General features: G+C 42.4%; 1 protein-coding gene across 4 annotated transcripts in view; it reads right to left on the bottom strand.

Moving 5' to 3' along the window:
- The window catches only part of enah (ENAH actin regulator), a 280,348-nt gene that overhangs the window by 129,044 nt on the left and 128,618 nt on the right, over nucleotides 1-22,686 (bottom strand). For all 4 annotated transcript variants that reach the window (XM_037685697.1, XM_037685699.1, XM_037685696.1 and 1 more), the window contains exon 3: nucleotides 18,754-18,931. In XM_037685697.1, the coding sequence (XP_037541625.1) occupies nucleotides 18,754-18,931 (178 nt within the window). The remainder of the gene's footprint in view (nucleotides 1-18,753; nucleotides 18,932-22,686) is intronic.

Genomic DNA, 22,686 nt, shown 5'->3' on the forward strand with positions numbered 1-22,686 from the left:
GTTGAACCAACCTGTTGATCCAACCTGTTGAACCAACCTGTTGAACCAACCTGTTGAACCAACCTGTTGAACCAACCTGTTGAACCAACCTGTTGAACCAACCTGTTCCCCCGCTCGCCTGTGGGGGCGCTGCACCAAGAACTACTGAAAGAAACGACACAAAAACCTCTGAAGACACATTTTCTTCTGTAAATAAAAATAAAAACGGAGTGGCATCAAGTTTTAGCAGTTTTAGGAGTTATATTTTGTCATTTTTCAACAAAGTACTCAGCATGAGCAGAAGATGAGACAGAAGACCATGGAGAATATTGTTTTTCACACAAGGCAGCTGACGGCTCCATATAAGAGAAATGTGTGTTTGTTCTGTGGAGCGGGGCTCGGTCTGTTTACATTCACACTGTACTCGAACCGCGCTGGAGTTCTCTTCTACCGGACCGAGACCTAGGTTTTAGCCCGGGCCAGAGTTCACCTTTTTGTTCCGTGACAGAGTTCGATGGTGCGTTCACACCTCCCTAAACAAACCGGACTTTCTAGGAAAACGAGCTAAAGTTCGATTAAAGCGGACTAAACAGGGCTGGTGTGAATGCACCCTTAAAAGAACACACAATCTTGCTTTTCAAAAAATATATAACCACTTGCAGAAAACTTCAAATCCATGTATATAAGTTTATTTTTAATGTCCAGATGACCAGACTTAGCTTTTTCTACCTGGATTATTGAGCAGCATCAGGATACATAACATTTTGTACATAAAGAGCGTTTAACAGCACGTCTGAATGAAAATATTATGGGACAAAGAAGCTAAAAGCTAATCATCTGAATATAAAAGTTATTTCTGATCAAAGCTCAAAAGATTTGTGACCTCCACAAAAGGTCAATAACCAAGAAAACTACAGAGCCCCAGCAGAGGTCCTGGCAGAACTCCTCAGGATGATGAGAGCACGGCTGATCTTCTGCTGATCTCTGAAAGCACCGAGCTTCTGGAGCTGCAGGCATGTGTGTGGCTTCAAACATATCCTGACTTTATCCAAACAGAAAAACAATAAAAATAAAAAATGCTTGGCCTCAACTCTTCCAACTCTTGTCCTTTTCACTCGCACTATCCACACACAACTTTCCTTTCTGCTGATCTCTGCTTCACTCCCTTATCTCACGCTGCTTCGTCTGGACACCACAGAGCCTGATGTCATGGAGAAGCAGAAAATGGGGCCAGTAGACAAATGAAACTGGGGAGGGGGCGGGGCTGTTTGATCTAACATGGTCACGACTGTCATGACGAAACAAACACAGGCCGAACTGATCCTCTCAGCCAAAACAAGCTCATCTAACCGGGGGGGGGGGGGGGGGGGGACAAGTGTCATTCTGTCTCTTTCTATGACTCCCCTCTCAGGTTCCTCCCCCCCTTCAAGGGTTTCATAAGGATCAGAGCCACATGGCGTTGAAACTAAACACCACTTCCCAGTTAGCAACTTTTCACATGCCTCTGTGAGAAGAGTGTCTGCCATGTCTGGGGGCGAGGGGGGGCTTTCAGAAAACCTGACCACAGAAATAGACCTGATATCTGCTGCGAGCAAAGAATACACGTCAGGACTTATTTGACCTGCGTGTTAATTTCTCAAGATAATCATCAGTAAAATGTGAAGAAACTTTTCTTAACGATCACAAAGTCTTGTTGCATTTCTACTGTTTGTTATTTCTAGATGTCAGAGAAATGGTGTACTTCTCAAATGAGGGTCACTCTGTTGCTGAGCGCTAAATTAAATAAGAATAAATAACAAGCATAAAGTTTAATCACGTAGCCGTGCTGCGTTCAGGTACGTGTTGTGTTCAGGGCTGCAGAACAACCAGACCAAACTAAATCAGTGGCTACAACAACAGAGTTTGAACACGGACTCAAAACAAAAAGAGTTCCTGTGAAAACAGGTCTAGTTTCATCTCCTACCTGCACACGAGGAATTAAGAAGAACGTCACGTTCAGGCTGCTGGTCAGTATACTGAATTATTTTACATTAGTGTTTAGCATATATCCTACATCCTTGTATACAGTTTCCTTTTATACTTTATACTTTTGCTATTTTTGGGTGCAACTGGGTCCTTGAGTACACAAATTAGTTCCACCTCATGTACCACATGTGATGCGAATGACAATAAAGAACCTTGTACCTGAATAATGTGAACTTTAAGAGACCGCCCAAAACACTGTATGTGAGCTCATTTCACTTTTGTCCCATTTGCACTGCCCCTGCTCAGCCTGGATCAGCTCAGCCTGGATCAGCCCAGCCTGGATCAGCCCAGCCTGGATCAGCTCAGCCTGGATCAGCTCAGCCTGGATCAGCTCAGCCTGGATCAGCTCAGCCTGGATTTGCACCTGCACTTTAGGACCCATTCTGGAGGCGTGTCCAGAGTCCAAGTCCTGCTCATGAGAGTTCTGCGATGAGATACTCAAAGCAGTCTGCTCCTCAGATAAATAATATTAAATTATTATTTAATATATGAATATTTCTGTTCAGTCCCTGAGACGACTTCTGTTGTGACTTGGTGCTTCATGAACTGAATTAAATCTGATGAACCAGATTCTACAAAAACATTTATATTTAAATATAAAAAAGTTAAGTCTGGTCCTCTGGACGTTCAAAAAACAAAACAGACAACAACAAAAAATTTAGAAACGTTTCTTCTTTCATCCGAAGGACTTCTTCAGTCTGAGGTTATAAATCGCTATTTATAAGACTGAGCTGAATACAGCTCCTCAGACTGAAGAAGTCCTTCGGATGAAAGAAGAAACATTTCTACATTTTTGTTTTTGTTTGTTTTGTTTTTTTGAACGTCCAGAGGACCAGACTTAACTTTTTAAGATTTTTCTACCTGATTATTGAGCAGCATCAGGATATCTATATTTAAAATTGTATATTTTTCTTCATCATTTGATGTATTTACACTCATTGTGGTTTTGTTTCTTGTTTACAGATTATTTTTAGCTTTGAATTAAAGTTTATCTTTGATTTAAAGCTTTAATTTAAAGTGTAATCTTGTTTTGTGATTTGTACATGTGTGGGTTAGAATAAAGTTGAACCAAAGGCTGTGTCTCTTCTTTAAACATGTTGGAGGGAAATATGAGAGATTCAATAATTTTGTCTTTTTATAATTTTTCAGTTGAATTAACTTAAATTAACAGATTATTTAATAAAGTCAAAGGGAAAACATGATTTCACGATAAAGCCGGCACCGTTTATTTATTTTAAACCTTCACTGATTAAAAAAACCTTATTTTTATACATAAAATTTTGTTTTTTTTTAAGTTTCCACCCCCCGTCCCTCCATCCCGGTCCTCCCGCCTGCCAGGGCTCGAATCCGGCCTTTGTGAGCAGGCGAGGCCGGGGCTCAGGGCTCGGGGTTCGGCCTCGCGGGCTTCAACGTCTCGGCAGCTCGTATGATCCTCCGCGGTGACACTGCTCACTCGAATTTTATAGTCGGCCACCAAACACAAAATACAGCTGGACTTCAGAATTGAACACGACGTTGTCATTATTGTTTTTAAAATGTTAAAAATAGATCCAGCCGCTGCTCCGCATCCAGAGAAATTGCAAATGGCGGCTCAGTGAAAAGTTTCTGAGATCCAGTGACTCCTCCCCCTGACCAATCAGAGTCCTGCATTCACGTTTGGTCCGGACTCAGCTCAGCTCGCTCGGTCCCACCAGAGAAGCAGGGAGGAAACGAGTTCCTGAACCCGCCTCAAATCAGCTCAAAATACTAAAGTACTGGTGCAAAAGGGTTCTTTCTGTGGCGGGCTGCCCAGAGTTGGGGCTTATTAGGGGCGGTGCAAAAGGGGCATAAGATTTAAATGGTATGTTACTGACATGTTGGTACCACAAGTGACCTTCAGAGGTCTATCAGGGTCCAGGCCACGAGTCAGAGGTTTTTGGTAGCAACACATTCAGGTCTCTCTTGTAAATAAGTCCTTGAGGATCAATGAGACTAAGCTGTATAAATAAAGGTTGAATGAATGAATTCATCTATTCATTTTCTTTATCTGCCTGTTCCTGTTCAGGAACAAAGAACAAACAGAGTCAGTGCACCAGAGGCAGGGTGAACCTGGACAGGACATCAGTCCATCACCAACAAGACAGACAAACATTCATGCTCACACCAAGGACAATCTAGAGAGGCCTCTTGACCTTCTTTGTTTCATGTGAAGGCATCAAGAAAAAGACAGAACTGCAGGTAAGACTGTTTGTGAGGCAGTTCTGCAGCACATTTCTCCTCTAGTCGTTTCCCCTCAAAGGTCAGACTAGGATAGATGTTTTGCTTTTTCTTGTCCTTTATTCAGTGAGGCTGTGTTTAAACCACTGCAGACGATGGGCTACCCTACACAAAGGGCTATAAGATTGACTTATTTCAGAACATTTGAACCTGTCATGATTTATTATTTATTTTATTTCACCTTTATTTATACAGGTAGTCTCAATGAAGTCACAAGGACTCATTATCAAGAGAGACCTGTTTGGGAGCAGATGGTAGGAGTTAAGGGCCTTGCTCGAGGGCCCAGAGTGGGGCAAAATGAAGGTGGAGGCAGGTATTGGTGTTTCACCATTTCTACCCACATTTTGATGGTGTCAGTCCAGGGAGTTGAACCAGTGATCTTCTGATCACAGGTGCACCTTCTCTAACCTCTGCACCACCACTCCCCAGGCCTGTGACAATGATCTGTGTCATGTGTTTATTGAATTTTTCTGTGATTCAGGTATTTAGTTTTTCTTGCGTTTCAGCCCCCCCAGTGTTTTTCCCCTCATGCAGTTCAGCTCCGGCCCCTCACACTCTCACCTGTTCCTCATTGTCTCTCGCCAGGTGCTTGTCATTGTCATTAGTGTTTCTTTCAATTCTCTGTCATTCTCCAACATTTTTCAGTCAGGTCATCTGGACAGTTTCTTTTTTTGTGCTGAAACGTTTCGCCTTCCATCCAGAAGGCTTCATCAGTCAAGGAAACACACAACAAAACTGATTCTTCCCCCAACAGCTTACTCCAAAGTGGAACAAACCAGTTCTGCTTGTGATAAGATGGTCTCTTTGGTACGCCCCTCCTCCATTGCCGGCCCTCTTCCTTGTTGACAGTCTTGTCAAACTGGTTGAAAACAACAAAGTCCAACGTTTCAGCACAAAAAAAGAAACTGTCCAGATGACCTGACTGAAAAATGTTGGATGGTATACCTGGATTATTGAGCATGGACTTTGTTGTTCTCTGGTACTTCCTTGTCCGTGCGTTTTGTGCTTATAAGACATCCATGTTTTTTCCTATGAGTCCTTCCTGAGATTTTTCTAGTGTTCTTTGTTCATAAAAGTTAGTTTTGTTTTTTTACATTTGAGCCATCTGGAGTTTCTGTCTGCACTTTGGGTTTTGCTCCTACTAAAACATGCTAAGACCTAAAACTATATTCATTTATATCAAATTAGAGCTTCTATGTCTACCTTTACATCTGTACCTCTGTTTTTAACCCTGGTTTGATGAGCCCCTCCAAAAGCCAGTTCCTGGCCCAACCACAACAAAGATGGACACTGAGCTGGTGTCCTGTGATCTGCTGATCCCATCCTTCCCTCAACTCAACCCTGGCCTTTGAAGGAGAAAAGATTAACTTACCGTATATAACGTGTTCAACTGTAGCTCTGCTCATCTATGATGTCTGAGCTCACATACACAAAATCATGCCCCATCACAAGGAGAAAGAAAATAATTGTTCTGAACCACCCCCCCCCCCCCCCCCCCCCAAGAAAAAGAAAAAAAAATACTGATAAAGCTAGAGCAGAATGTAATGTCTGCAGAAGTGAAAGAGAGAGAGTGGACAGTTAGGGTTCAGTATAAACAACCTACCAAAGCGGCAAGTGACTTTCCACATGCATGAGCCGAGTCACATCCACATTCCTCCCTCACATGGAAACTATTCTGTCTTTTGTTACTCACACATTCCTCTATTTCTTCCATAACACACACAGATAAAAAAATTCAATCACCTGCCCACCTCATCAAAGAATTCTAGAGCTGTTATACCATACCATAACATTTTATTTATAGAGCACTTAAAGCAGCGACAAGGCCAACCAAAGTGCTGTACAGACAGAACAACAGGTAACACACAAAGCAAAATACAAAATGAGGTAAATCAGAAAATAGACATAAAAACGATGCAGATAATGACGACTAACCAGTGTGGAGCATACAGGATCAAAACACAGATCATCTGGTGTCGAAAGCTACTGAATAGTAGTGAATTTTTAAACGGGACTTGAAAACCGAGAGGGAGGGGGCCTGTCTGACAAGCAGAGGTAACTCGTTCCAAAGTCTTGGTCCTGCTACAGAGAAGGCCCTGTCACCTCTGCGCTTAAGACGAGTTCCTGGAACTGTGAGGAGCAACTGGTCCGCTGACCTCAGGGAACGTGGTGGGACATACGGTTGTAGCAAATCAGAGAGATGGGGGGGGGGGGGGACACTGTTCAGTGATTTGTAGACATACAGGAGTATTTTGAACTGGATTCGAAAGTGAACCGGTAACCAGTGCAGTGAGGCCAAAACTGGTGTAATGTGCTCTCTTTTGCCTGTACTGGTTAAAAATGGGGCTGCTGCATTCTGGACCAGTTGTAGTCGTGCAATGGAGGTCTGACTGATACCAAACAGGAGTGAATTGCAGTAATCAAGCCTAGATGTAATGAATGCATGTATTACTGTCTCCAGGTTACTTTGGACAATATGGGCTTCAGTTTAGACAGCCGCCTCAGATGGAAGAAACATGATTTAACAATCATGTTTACATGATTGTTAAGTTTCAGGGAAGGGTCCATTATCACGCAGAGATTACTGACTCTTTGTTTTTCTGACAGGGTTAGAGCGGAAAGGTCGATGCAGTGATTTGTGATCGTGTCGTTGGGAGGGAACAACATGACTTCAGACTTCTTTTCATTGAAACTCAAGAAATTTAAAGCCATCCAGTCCCTGATGTCAGCCAGGCAGTTGAGCAGAGGTTGAATAGAGCATGTACCATTGTGTCTTAGGGGGAAGTAAATTTGACAGTCATCGGCATAGAAGTGAGAGGGCATGTTGTGTTTCCGGAAAATAGCACCAAGCGGCAGCAGGTATAAAGAGAATAGGAGGGGACCCAGGATGGACCCCTGCGGAACCCCCCATTTAAGCTCTGCCGCTGCAGAACTAAAATCCTTGATGGAGACACAAAAGGATCTGTCAGCGAGGTAAGATCTGAACCACTTGAGGGCTGATCCTGTGACGCCCACCCACTGCTCCAACCTAGCAATGAGGATCTCATGGTCGATGGTGTCAAAGGCGGCTGTGAGGTCCAACAGGACAAGCAGCACAGAATCACCGGTATCTGTGGATCTGAAGATGTCGTTAAAGACCTTCAGCAGGGCAGTTTCAGTGCTGTGGAGAGGTTTAAAGCCAGATTGGAAAAGCTCTAAGATGGCGTGATCCTCCAGGAAGCATTTCAACTGGGACTCAACTATTTTCTCCAGTACTTTAGAAACAAATAGGAGTTTGGAGACAGGCCAGAAGTTGGACACGACTGAGGGGTCAAGGTTTGGTTTTTTCAGGAGAGGCTGGACAGCAGCATGTTTAAAGGTTTTTGGCACCACGCCAGTGGATAAACTACTGTTTACTATGGCAAGAATGGACGGACCTAGAGTTGGAAAAGCCTCCTTTAGTAGTCGAGGGGGGACCACATCAAAGGGGGAGCCAGAAGGTTTCAAGCTGCACATGACCTGCTCTAGAGAAGATAGAGTGATGGGTTCAAAATGGTCAAAAGGAGCTACAGGTTGAGGTGGGATGGATGGGTCATGAGTTGGAGGGGAAATGAGAGCCCTGGTGGTCGCAATTTTTTCCAAAAAGAAATGTAAGAAGTTGTTGCACAGCTCAGTCGAGGCTTCCAAAGGTGATGGTTCAGTGAGGTGGAGAACAGAGTTTAGGGTGGAGAAGAGGACACGTGGGTTGTGAGAGTTTGAAGTAATTATATCAGAGAAGTATTTAGATTTAGCAGCTTTCACTGCTTTCTGATAACGGCACCAACTCTCTTTATTTGGAAAGAGACCTGCAGCCTGTCTTTCCTCCACTTTCGTTCCGCCCTCCTACATTGCTGCCTAGCGGCCTTGGTGATGTCACTCAGCCAAGGTTCTGCTCTCAGTTTTGATTTTCTAGTTTTAACAGGCGCAACATGATCCAGAGTCTTTAAGCAGACAGAGTTGAACTGGGATGTCAGCTCCTCAGTGGTGGTGAGAAACACTGGGGGGTGAATTATCATTTCAGAGTTATAAACATCTGTGAAACATCTGTTCAGCTCAGATGTCCTGATGCTCAATAATCCAGGTAGTTAATCATGCTAACAACCTATTGTTAGCATGATTAACTCCATCAAATAATGTTTCCAAATATCTGGCGTCTGTACCTGTGTCTTTAGTTGGCGGCAGACACCGCATACAGAACACCATGGACTTTGTGGATAAGGTGAGGGATGTTCACATGGAGACAGATGACACAATGGTCTCCTTTAATGTCACATTACTCTTCACATGCATTTCTGTTGATGAGGCAGTAGAGGAGGTCTGTTTAAGGTTAAAATCAGACACCACTCTTTTTTTCCATTCAACCTTTATTTATACAGGTTAGTCTCATTGAGCCTCGATGACTCATTTACAAGAGAGACCTGTTTTTAACAAAGAATGATGACCACAGTAGACAATCACAAAAGAAAGCATATAAATTGAAAAATAAATGGAAGAAACAACAAAAAATTAAACAAAAACAGCTACATTATGAAATTATATAAAATACTAAAAACAGGAACATGTCTGCGCTGGTTTTTGCCAGGAACTTAACAGATGTTTGAAGCCAATTAAAAAGGTCAAGGTTGAGAGCTTCAGATCTTTTTGCAAGATATTCAGGAAACAGGAGCGGAGTAGGAGAAGGTCCTTTTGTCTAGTTCAGTCCTCATTGAGGGAACACTGCAGGTAATGATGTCCTGAGAGCGCACGCTGTAGCTGCACTCACACAGAGACATGTAGGAGGAGATGTATGAAGGCAGCAGACCAGGAAGTGATTTAAAGATGAAAATGTACCAGTGAGAGAGTCTGCGTGATGTGAATGGTGACCAGTTAACCAGTGAATACTGGGTGCAGTGTTGGGTACGATAATCACAGCCAGTTATGAATCTTAGTGCACCATGATAGACAGCATCCAACATCTGCAGCATCCAACATCTGCAGCATCTGCAGGGTTCTTGTAGGAGCGTTCATGTAAATAATGTCACTGTAATCAATGGAGGGAAGGAAAGTCACAGATACAAGGTGTTTCCTAGCATTCAGAGTTAGACAGGATCTGTTTCTGAAAACAAAACCCTGTTTAACTTTCAGTTTCTTTACCAAGTTTTCAACATGGAGCTTAAAGGAGAGATGAGAATGGATCAAAATACCCAAGTATTTGTAGGAATTGACAAACTCCATAGGAACACCATTCAAAGATAAAATAGAAGGAAGGACTGCTGGGACTGACTCCAGTTTGAAAACCTCCCTTTGGTTTTGTCAGTGTTTAGCACTGTCTAAATGACATTAAAGTCTGGTTAAAACTAAATTTTCTGAATCTAAATGAAAATAAAACGGAAGTCATCAGCTTTGGTAAATGTAATACCCTTAATGTGCTTGGCCCCTTGGCTTCATACAGCCACTCCAATGTCAGGAATCTGGGAGTTATTTTTGACAGTGCTTTTAAATTAGACAAACAGATAAATACAGTTGTGAAATCCAGTTTCTTCCAGCTAAGACTCATTGCCAAGGTGAAGTCTTGTCTCCCTTTCAGAGACCTTGAAAAGGTGATTCACGCTTTTATTACATCTCGTTTGGACGACTGTAATTCATTGTATGTTGGTTTAGACAAATCATCTTTGCATCGTTTACAATGTGTCCAGAACGCAGCAGCTCGTCTTTTAACAGCAACTAAAAAACATGAACACATAACCCCTGTCCTGGCTTCTCTCCACTGGCTTCCTGTCCACTTCCGGATTGATGTTAAGATTTTATTGCTTGTTTTTAAAGTCTTAAAAGGTCTGGCCCCGTCATATTTATGTGATCTCATTAACATCTACACTCCAGTAAGAGCACTCCGGTCTACCAACCAGTTCCTCTTAGATGTCCCCAGATCCAAACTGAAATCCAGAGGTGATCGGGCTTTTGCGGTTGCTGCTCCAAAACTGTGGAACAGTTTACCTGAGGATTTAAAGAGCGCTCAGACTGTTGAGACTTTTAAATCTTTGCTCAAGACTCGTCTGTATTCCTTGGCATTTCATCCACGCAGAGTCTGATAACAAGTTGAGCTGATTTTATTGTTGTTATGTGTTGTTTTTATTGTCAACTTATGTTTTTGAGTGGCACTAGATGCATTTTTACTCTTTTTTTTACATTTTTTAATCTGTCTTAACTGTAAAGCACTTTGGTCAGCTTTTGTTGTTTTTATGTGCTATATAAATAAATTGACATTGACATTGACAAGTTTGAGACAGAACAAATCTGACTGGATGATGTCAAAAGCAGACTATAAAAGTTGGAAAGCCTTAGCAACTGTTTTAGCTCAACAAAAACAACTGTGTCATCAGCATAGGAATGTAAGGATGCATCTAGAATGATCTGACCTACATTACTTATGTAGATTGTGAAGAAGGTGGGTTTTAAGACTGAGCCTTGTGGTACACCATTGTTAACAGTTAGATAACTGGAAGCAGTACCATTATGTAAAACACATTGCCTCCGATCTGAAAGGTAATTAGAGAACCAATTAATGGTGTGAGCTGAGAAACAAATTTCAGAGAGCTTATGGCATAATATGTCATGTTCCACAGTGTCAAAAGCTTTAGACAGGTCTAAGAAAAGTGCATGTTACGGTCACAGACCTTTAGGGGCTCTCTTCATGAGAGAGCTTCTTCTTCTTGTGTTTCAGAGCTAAACAATCGTGAACAAATACTGCAGCTGGCACATGAACATCCATGGTCAGGTCACTTGGGTATCACTAAAACCTACAACCACATTCTACAGAATTTCTTTTAGCCAGGCCTAAAGAAAGATGTTGCCAGGTTCTGTAGAGCATGCAGAGTTTGCCAAATTGTGGGTCAACCTAATCAGAGGGTACCACCTGTTCCTCTTAAACCCCTGCCTGCAGTTGGTGAGCCATTTGAACGTGTCCTGTTAGACTGTGTGGGCCCTCTGCCCAGAACAAAAACTGGTAATCCATTTCTCTTAACAGTCATGTGTGCTGCCACTCATTTTCCTGAGGCCATCCCACTTTGAAAAATCACAGCACCCACCATAACTAAGGCTCTACTCAAGTACTTCTCAACATTTGGTCTGCCTAAAGTTGTACAAACTGATCAAGGCAGTAATTTTCAGTCCAAGCTCTTCAAACAGACTCTACAGTTTTTTGGCATTAAACACATTCTCTCTAGCCCATACCACCCCCAGTCACAAGACGCACTAGAAAGGTGGCATCAGACTATCAAGGCCATGATGTGCAAATATTGTCTTGAGACAAGGAAAAGCTGGGATGAAGGACTTCCATTCCTGTTGTTTGTAGCCTGAGAAGCAAAACAAGAATCTCTTGGTTTCAGCCCTGCTGAATAGGTTTTTGGGCATGGGATAAGAGGACCACTGAACATACTGAAAGAACAACTCCTGTCAGTTGACACACAGCCACAATCAAATAATGCTTGAGTTTGTCACACAGTGTTGAGAATGTGTACACCATGCTTGTTCAATAGCCAGAGAGTCTTTGTCAGCTGTCCAAGGAAAAAAGAAAAATTATATGAAAAAAGACGGTGCAGCGCTCTTTCGAGCCAGGTGACAAAGTGCTTATACTTGTGCCCACATCTGGTTTATCTCTTTCAGCCCAATTTACAGGCCCATATGTGGTAAAAAGCAGAGTAAATGACACAGACTACATTGTTCACACTCCTGATAGGAGGCGCCAAACACATATCAATATGTTGAAACTCTTCCATTCCAGAGAAGATGGCCGCACGGACTCATGTTGTGAAGAGTCTCCAAAACCTGGCTCGATCTCTCTTATGTCTGGATCCACCAACCATGATGGTTTGAAAAAGTGTGATGGAGATCACTGTGGTAGGCTTTCAAACTCTGTAATTCTTGATGCCTTAGATGCATACCTGTCATATCTTCCCAGGGAGGAGAAATAACATGTGGAAAACCTGATCCTGACATACCCTACTCTATTTGGAGATGTGCTAGGACCAGAGTACTAGAGCATGATATTGACGTGGACGATGCGTCCCCCATTAAACAGCATGCATACCACTGTCTGCCAGTCAAGAGGGAAATGATGTGTAGTGATGTAGGGACAGCTTTGCTGTAGACACTACTAATTAATTATTCTTAAAGTTAGTTCAAGCACAAAGAATATTAATTGTTTAATTACAACGGATTCTTTCTTTTTCTAATTAAATTTCTGCCATGTGACCGAGATAACTGTGAGTGGATTGTTTAATCAGTCACATGAGACGCCATTTTATCTTTGACCCATCAGAATAAATGCGGTCATTTATTTAACAGAATCAAAATTTAACATCAAAACATGTACACATTGATTTGCTGATCTGTTTCTGATTAATAAAAACTTGGCACGCTTTACTAACAAGACAACAGAACATTACTGATTGAGGCTGAGTCACCTCTGAAGGCATCTAGATTACTGGCAAATAGAAAAGTTTAAGAGAAGGAATAGATTTAAAAGGAAGATGGGTGAAGGAAGATGTATGTTTGTTGACCAGAATTAGCACTCTTCTTTCAACACCAGCTCAACCCCCCGGTCCACTTAGTGCGCGACAACTCGTGACGTCTCTTTACCTTCACAGTGGATGGATCAGCTCCAGTATAGAAGTCCCTTCGCACGCTACCTTTCAGCGTCTCTGGTCAGGGCTGCTGGTCATCGTCAGAAGTCGTGTGGTTTATTTACTCCGTTCAACAGAACAAGCTTCCTTCGAAGTTGTAGGGCGTGATGTCCAGGTGAGTTCACAGCGAGGCGCTGTAACTCCGCTGGGATGGACGGACCCTCGTCTCACGGTCAAATCCATCAGCTATTGATTAAATCTGAAAGTTCCTTAGGAACTCTCAGTAAGACTCCAGTCAGAGATTCCACTCAGAAGTGGAAGACTCCTGGGAAGACTTCATAGAAGAAGACTCAATGAAGACTCAAGGAAGACTGAAGGAAGACCCATGAAGACTCAATAGTCCCAGGAAGTGTTGACTTTTAAAAGAGTACTCACTTCTTGTCACTTGGTACTTCCTGATTGGTTGAAACAATCAGCAGGGGCGGCGTTTCAGTGATGTCAGAGGGTTATTAGGAGTCAAAAAGACAGCAAGAATGTTTACGAACGGTTAGTACAGACAGAGGAATGTTATGGCGAAGTGAGACAAACGCAGATGCCAGTTGAAGTTATTTACTGTCTGCTGAGTTTTAAAACAAGGCACTTCGTTCTCATAACTTGCTTTCTGACCGACATCTCTGACTTTCGACCGACATCAAATCCACTCATTCAGACAGAAGATCAAAATGCACAATTACTTTGTAAATAGACATTTAACTTGATCTCTAAGTCTAATGAGGTTTAAAAATCATTAATACTGTTTCACAGTTGATTTAAATGAGTGGTTCACTTCAACATTTAGAAATGGTATGAACTACACACACTTTGATTATCAAGACATTCTAAAATAGTAATGATAATGTAAAAAGAAGAGTGTTCTTTCAATTGATTAATTCAGGATACAATTAAATAGTCTCTTGATGAGATAATTTGTATTTCTGGATTCAGATCAATGAAATAACAGTTCCTGTCCCCTGAAGGTCTTCAGAGACAGGTTGAGATCGGAGGCCTAGTCCACTACAGATGAAAAAAAGAGGTCCAGTACCTACTGGAAAATGGCTTGGCTGTACAAAGCTGTAGCTCCTGGAGCTCTCCATGTCTTCTGACACCAAAGTCAGACGGGTCTCCACATTTCTGTACAGACTTGAAGCTTAAAGCTTCCCTGTGTTTGTTTGTTTTTCCTTTTATTTTTGCCCTGGTGTTTGATATTTCTTTCCTAAATTGTAAAATAAAACTGTTCTTTCACTGACATTAACTGCTAGTTGTTTGTGTTACACCTAGTGCCAGAAATTAACCTTTGTTGTTTTGAGGAGGTTGTAACAGTGCAGCACAATAATCCTTAGCATCCAATGCTTCAACAATGTCATTAAAACCCTTCAGTGAAGAGTCATTGTGCTGTGTTGTTTCATGAAACCAGACTGATGGGGAGATAAAATGTTAAAAGAATCCAAATACTTCTTGATTTGAGAGTTTATCCGTTTTTCTAGGACCTTAGCTAAAATACAGAGTTTAGAGATTGGTCGATAGTTGTTCAGTGAGGTGGGGTCTCATCCCTTAAGTAAAGGTAGTACAAAGGCTGTTTTCCAAGCGTTTGGGATGGTGTTTTGGCTTATGGACAGGTTAAAGATGTGGGACACTGGTTCTGCAATGATGTGTGCAGTCAGCCTTAAGAAATAAGGTGGAAGATCATCAGGGCCTGCAGATTTTTTTAGGATCTAGACCTTTTAACAATGTATTAACCCCACTAACTGAAAACAGTGAAAATGAAAAGTTTACTGAGGATTGACTTGTAGGAGAGACATGATTTGTAGATGTTTGCCTTAAAGAAGGGGTAGCTGGTTTTCCATTAGTAGCTGTGGCAATCAAGAAACTAGAAGCAACAAAATGTCTGTTGAACAGTTCAGGATCTCATGCTGAACTGACACAGGAACAGAGTTAACAAGAAGGTGTGATGGCAGGTCAGATGAATGAGATCTGCCAGAGAGTGATTTGATGTTTTTCCAGAATATTTTAGGATCATTTAGATCTTTGGAGGTCTGTGATAAGAAGTAGTTACATTTTGTGGCTTTAATGGAAGCTGTACATTTATTCCGCAGCTGTTGAAAATGCAACCAGTCAGTGTCTGAGCTAGAATGTCTTGCTGTAGCCCAAAGCTGATCTCTCCTATGTAGGAGGTCAGTTAGCTCAGGAGTAAACCAGGGGCTGTCTCGTCCTTTTATTCTGAACTGGTGAAAAGGGGCATTTTTTAAATTAATTTACCATTTATTTATACAGGTAGTCTCATTGAGCCACGAGAACTCATTTTCAAGAGAGACCTGTTTAGGGAGCAGATGGGGGTTAAGGGCCTTGCTCATGGGCCCAGAGTGGGGCGAATGAGGATGGGGGCAAGTGTGGGTGCTTCACCTACTCCACCCACAATTTTGATGTTGTCGGGGCCGGGGCGTGAACTGGTTTTGCCAGTCAAAATGGAACAGATCCCAAAGGAAGCCCTGTTCACGAAAACATTTCATGTCCATTTTTAGAATTAGTCTAGGCTTGGAGCAAGGTAGTTTAGTGTCCCTGAGAGCTCAGATAACACACTGGTCACTCATCATCTGCAAATCACCCAACCCAGGAAATTTATGGAGCACATTTGTTAAAAAGAGGTTTAATATGGACACTCTTTCAGGGCATGTATTGTTTGGTCTGGTGGGAGTGTCTATGATTTGGGTGAGATTGAGTGACAAACAACATTTAAAAAAATTGTTTTCTTTAAATTAAACTCTTAGCAGCAGGACCACACTTTCCACAGAACAACTGTGTCAACTCTTGAAACTGTGCCTGCAGTCAACCTACTTCACATATGGGGAGCAATATTATAGGCAGAAACATGGGTGTGCTATGGGGTCTCCAGTTTCTCCTATTGTTGCCAACCTGTACATGGAGGAGGTAGAAAAGAGAGCCTTGACGTCCTTTTCAGGGACACCACCAAGTCATTGGTTCAGGTATGTTGACGACACCTGGGTTAAAATTACATCTCAGGAAGTCCAACATTTTACTGACCACATCAACTCTGTGGATAAATACATCAAGTTCACACGAGAAGATGTAAAAAATGGTAAGTTGGCTTTCTTGGACTGTGAGGTCTCAGTCTCTGATAGAGGACATTTGCAAACTGAGGTGTACCACAAACCCACCCACACAGACCAGTATTTGCAGTTTGACTCCCATCACCCTTTGGAGCACAAGTTAGGAGTCATCAGGACTCTGTACCACAGAGCAGACAGCGTCCCCACTAGCTCAGGAGCCAGACAGAAGGAGAAATCCCACACAAGACAGGCTCTAGAGCAATGTGGATATCCTAACTGGGCCTTCCTGAAAGAAGAAACCCAAACAGGACTCCAGTCAAAATCCAAATGGCCACAACTCCACCACTTCTCAATTCAAGATCATTTGAGTCTGAAACGTGTGCACGGAAAGTGTCAGGTGATGTGCTTTCCTTTTAGGAATGATTGACCTTTAAAGTAAAATCAACATTTGTTCATATGGGGTCAGAAGTGCAGGTTTTGTTCTTCCATTAGTGTGATGATTAAAAAATAATGGTATAAAAATGGGGCAGCACGGTGGCGCAACTGGTAGAGCTGCTGCCTCTCAGCGAGCAGGTCCTTGGTTCAAACCCCGGTCCAGGGGCCTTTCTGGGTGGAGTTTGCATGTTCTCTCCGTGCATGCGTGGGTTTTCTCCGGGTGCTCCAGTTTCCTCCCACAGTCCAAAAACATGCATGTTAGGCTGATTGGTAACTCTAAATTGTCCCTAGGTGTGAGTGAGAGAGTGAATGGTTGTTTGTCTCGTTTGTCTCTATGTGTCCCTGTGATGGACTGGAGACCCGTCCAGGGTGTACCCCGCCCCTCGCACAGTGATTGCTGGACATGGGCACCAGCGACCCCCGTGACCCAAAATGAAATAAGCGGGTAAAGATAATGGATGGATGGGTATAAAAAAGAAGAGAGCACTCTGCTTGGCTTGTTTAATGGTTTACCCAGCAGCACCAACACACACCTGTGATTTACAACTGTGTACTGTAAAGCTGCAAAGCCGCCTTGAGTCCATCTGGGCGTTCTGGTGCCAAAAATGCCTAATTGTGGGATTCCATTCCACTGATCCATGCTATGAATCTCCTTCAAGGTCGAACCCACCACGCTGACGAGTCCCAGAAGCCACAGGTGGTCTGAGATTCTCATAAATTGCCTCCACCTTACGGTTAACCTCGTAAACCAGATGATTTAAAGTTCCCACATCGAGGACCAGACCTTCACACTGACTCTGAAGCTTTTCCATGGCCGAAACTGCTCCTGATGTCTTCTTCAAAAGTCGATAAAACAGAGCCCCGCCGATGCCAAAAAGCAGAGTCCCTGCTATCATAATTCCAAATATGTAAACGTCTTGAACATCCTCCTGAGACAGAACTGTGATGCACATCATCTGCCACACTCCCCACGAATCCATGACGTACCCCACAGCGTGAGTCTCATCTGGACACGCAGGTTCTCCAGGACCTTGTCACTTTGATGAAAAAATCTTATCAATAGAGTTGAACGCCCACGATACCAAATCCATAATCTTCTTAATTTATGTTCTGGAGACGTGAACCAGGTGCTTCAGACAGACAGAGAGCAGAGCAGGAGGAAGGAAAAACTTATTTATGCTCTTTTGTATTTATTTATTTGTTAATTGTTAGGCTTCTTGATGTGGGACTTGAATCCAAATTTTGTACCGTTAACATGCAAATGTGAGCTGGTATGACAATAAAAATCCTTGAATCCTTGAATTATGGAGTCAATGAAAACTCAGAACAACTGGTCCAAAATGCAGAGAATCTGCAATGTACTTTAGGCAAAGGGCTCCCAGAAATAGTTCATGTGATGCATGGTTTTGAACATTTACTGCACTTTGAAACTCCTTTACAGTGACCATTTTGTCACAAGATATGAGGTATTATCCTTGAATGGAATCAGTTTTAAGTACAGCAAACAGCTGCACAGTACATAATATGCAAATGTACAAACACAACAAAGTAACAGCAGACTACATGGAGTATACACTCAAAAGATGCCTTGAGATGGGAGCTAAATATCCCACACTGTAATGGAACTCATTACTTTGGTCACTGAGAAAACAAGAAAACTACACTTAAAATAAACTACCCAATAAGTTTGCAGGTTGTTTTGTGCCTAAATTAATTAAACATAATCAATAAGCAAAGTGAAACAGAGTTCCAAAATGGACATCTGCTTCATATACCTATGATAAAGTCATGCACCTATTTCAACATGTCCCAAAAATGTCATCAACGTTCATATAAACAAACAAGTAAACTTAAAACTGCTTGGGCTAATTCATCCATCCATCCATCCATCCATTATCTTTACCACTTCTTCCATTTTGGGTCACGAGGGTCACTAGTGCCCATGTCCATCAATCACTGTGCGAGGGGCGGAGTACACCCTGGACAGGTCTCCAGTCCATCACAGGGACACATAGAGACAAACAAGACAAACAACCATTCACTCTCTCACTTTCACCTAGGGACAATTTAGAGTTACCAATCAGCCTAACATACAAGTTTTTGGTTTGTGGGAGGAAACCGGTGTACCTGGAGAAAACCCACGCATGCACGGAGAGAACATGCAAACTCCACCCAGAAAGGCCCCTGGACCGGGATTTGAACTGGGGACCTGCTCACTGAGAGGCAGCAGCTCTACCAGTTGTGCCACCGTGCTGCGCTTGGGCTAATTCATCCACTGATATTAAATCATTGAGGCTTCTTTATAAGACCTTCTAAAATATAGGGGAGTATCTCACCTGTGTCTTGGGAGTTGAGTACCTCCAATGCATGCATCATGGCACTGGCAAATACATTGGCATCCTCCTTGCTGCCAAAGTTGAGGCCATAAACTTGTCGAGCATCACGCCACTGGTGGAAAGTCTGCGTGGCCTGGTTGTACTTCAGCCCCTTGGGAATGGCACAGTTTATCACCACCTGCAGACACCCAGGATAGAATAATGGAAAGGGAGAATATTGGTTGGATCAGTTGTTATTTTAGAGCTTCTTGCACTAATAGTAGTCTCTTGATCAGACCATGGGTGGGGGTATTGCACTAGTGTAGCAAAGGGGTGGAACATTTCTGAGAACTTTAAAAAAATAATAATTATTGGACATTATGTGGAGAATTTTGGAACCAATAAATAGATTGTTTTTATAAATAGACTACGGCTTTCTAGATTACAGCTCGCATGGCTGGCCAGTACCCCTCAGCTGCCTCCAAAGTCCTACCATCTAACAACACCAATACCTTCTTCTTCAGCTTGACAGACTCCTAAGCCAGGGGTTTACTCTACAGAGTTAAAGGATGACCATTGCAAGAAGCACAGACAACCTTCCGGCCACAGTTCAAGGCAGGCGCTTTGACATTGGAGGCACGGAACATGGCCCACTTGGATTCAATGTCCCCCCGCCCTTTACTAGGCTGCAGTTGAAGTTCTCTCAGAGGTGGGAGTTGAAGATTCTTCTGATGGGTTCTTCTGCCAGATGTTCCCAGCAAACCCTCACTACTCATTTGGATCTTCTCCGGCCATCTGATTTAACTCACTACCAGGTGGTGATCAGTTGACAGCTCAGCTCCTCTCTTTATGTGAGTGTTCAAAACATATGGCCACAGATCAGATGACATGACAACAAAGTCTATCATCAATCTGTGACCTAAGGTGTCCTGGCGCCAGGTGCACTTATGGACACCCTTATGTTCGAACATGGTGTTCATGATGGACAAACCATGACTAGTACAGAAGTCCAAAAACAGAACATTGCTTGGGTTTAGATCAGAAAGGCCGTTCCTCCCAATTATGCCCCTGCAGGTCACACTATCATTATCTACATGGGCATTGAGGTCCCCTAGCAAAATAAAAGAGTCTTCACCTGGAGAACCTTTCAACACACCTCCTAAGGACACCAAGAAGGCTTGGTATTCCAAACTGCAGTTGTGTAGGCATAAACAACAGTCAGAGCCCATCACCCCACCTGAAGGCACAAGGATCCTACCCTCTAATCTACTGGGATAATATTACCGAGTATAAGTAGACCAACACCAGCTTGGCACCTCTCACCATGGGCAATTCCAGAGTTGAATAAGGTCCAGTCCTTTTCAAGGAGATTGGTTCTGGAGTCCATACTGTGCGTCAAAGTGAGCCAAACTATATCTAATCCAGAGGTGCCCACACTTTTTCAGCATGCAAGCTACTTTTAAAATGACCAAGTGCAAGTTATCTACCTACTATAAAACACAAAACATATGCTTATTTATAAACATATCAAGTATGCTTTATTATGTTTTTGTTTTATGTTCTTGTTTTTAGTATTTTACCATGTTCTATACGGCACCTTGATTTATTGTTTTATAACACTACGTTTATTTTACTTCTGTCTCCCACCACCTGCACTGGGTCGAGGGGGCGTCCAAGCACAGAGCTGGTCTTCTTGATGAGCTTATCTAGCTTCTTCTTCTCAGCTGATGATAAGCTGCTGCTCCAACACACACCACCACAGAAGATGGCTGATGCCACTACCGAGTCAAAGAAGGTCTTCAGGAGCACCCCCTGCACTCCAAAACACCTCAGTCTCCTCAGCAGGTAGAGTCTGCTCTGACCCTTCCTGTAAAGTGCATCAGTGTTGTGAGACCAGTCCAGTTTATTGTTCAGGTGAACACCCAGGTACTTGTAAGAGTCCATGATGTCAATGTCCACTCCCTGGATGTTCACCGGGGTCAGTGAGGTGGGTCTGTGCCTGTGGAAATCCACCACCAGCTCAGGATCTACTAAAGTGATGTGATGATTTATGAAGAACTTCAGTTTGTACTGGAATTTTCCCAAGTTGCTCTCATCTCTTAATCAGCTTACTTCACTTCAGAAATGTATCGTTTGTTGTTTTTCTTCTACTCACAGTGAAAAGTGTGAGGAAACACTGTCTGTGTACTTCATAAAGCAGATGGAAACAAAAGACACACAAATCTGTGAGTGACTGATAGTAAACACACCATGATCCTTGGAACATGTTAGAAACTATGTTTATAAATGCTGTGTTCGGCTCTGTAAATCTCACATGCCTCAGATTTGAAGAGATGACAACTTTTAACAGGCAGTTGAAAGCTTAAAGTGTACAGTGGTGCTTGAATGTTTGTGAGGTCTTTATAATTGTCTATATCTCTGCATCAATATGATCTAAAACATCATCAGATTTTCACACAAGTCCTAACAGTAGATAAAAAGAACCCAGTTAAACAAATGAGACTAAAATATTACATATTAGTGAGTGGTAAAAGTATGTGAACCTCGAGGATTAGCAGTTAATTTGAAGGTGAAATTAGAGTCAGGTGCTTTCAGTCAGTGGGATGATGATCAGGTGTGAGTGGTCACCCTGTTTGATTTAAAGATCAGGATCCATCAGAGTCTGCTCTTCACAACATGCCTGTGCAAGTGGATCATGGAGGAACAAAGGAGATTTCTGAGGAGCTCATAAAAAGAGTTGTTGATGCTCATCAGGCTGGAACAGTTTATAAAACCATATCTAAAGAGTTTGGACTCCACCAATCCATAGTCAGACAGACTGCATACAAATGGAGGACATACAAGACGATTGTTTCCTCCCCAGGAGTGGTGGACCAACAAAGATCACTCCAAGAGCAAGGTGTGGAATAGTTGGCGAGATCACAAAGGACCTCAGGGTAACTTCTAAGCAGCTGAAGGCCTCTCTTACATTGACTAATGTTAATGTTCATGTTCATGAGTCCACTATCAGGAGAATACTGGAATGGACCAACATTCCTCCAAGCCAGAGTGCAGTACTGATCAACAGTTACTGGAAATGTTTAGTTGCAGTTCCAGCACAGGTTGAACAACTGGGAGATAAAGTTAGAGAGGACACACTGAAATGGTTTGGACATGTCCAGAGGAGGGACAGTGAGTATATTGTTAGAAGGACGTTAGAAATGCAGATGCCTGGAAAAAGACAAGAGGAGATACATGAATGCTGTTACAGGACATGGAGGTAGTTGGATTGAAGACAGAGGATGTAGAGGACAGAGTGAGACAGAGGAGGATGACTTTCTGTTCCAACCCCTGAAGTGGGAAAAGCAGAAAGAAGAAGACACCTTCATTTCTCAGGCATTTGCTTCCTCAAAAAATATTGAATAATCGAGCCAAAATCCTCACTGCTATCTCTCCTAGACATTTCCAAATCTCTTCTGGTATCTCATCAGGTCCTACTGCCTACCCCTTCTTCATCCTCCTCACTAATCTTTCTTATTTCCTGGTCCAAAGATTTTATGACCTCTGATCTTCTTTCATTTTTGTCATTCATTAGCTCCTCAACAAACTCCTTCCAACTCCTTAAAATGTTTTGTGCATCGCTTTCAGAATATGTGATGTGTATGGCTCTTCGCTAATACCACACAAAGTTATATCTCAATATTAGTCAAATTAACTGACAAAATGTTTCAACAAGTTGTTTTGTTTTTTTTGTTTTTTTAATTATTTGTCCAGAGGACCTGACTTAACTTTTTGGGATTTTTTTTCCTGGATAATTGAGCATGCATCAGGATAAAATTAACTGAGTTACAGCAGTCCCTTGTTTATCATGGGGGATCTGTACCCTGAAGACCTACGATAAGTGAAAAATGCCAAGTAGGAATAGTAGTACAAGTATTAAGTAGTAATTTTATATTTTATTACATATATATATAT

The sequence above is a fragment of the Nematolebias whitei genome, chromosome 12 (assembly GCF_014905685.2).
Source record: "Nematolebias whitei isolate Nwh7 chromosome 12, NemWhi1, whole genome shotgun sequence".
Classification (NCBI taxonomy): domain Eukaryota; kingdom Metazoa; phylum Chordata; class Actinopteri; order Cyprinodontiformes; family Rivulidae; genus Nematolebias; species Nematolebias whitei.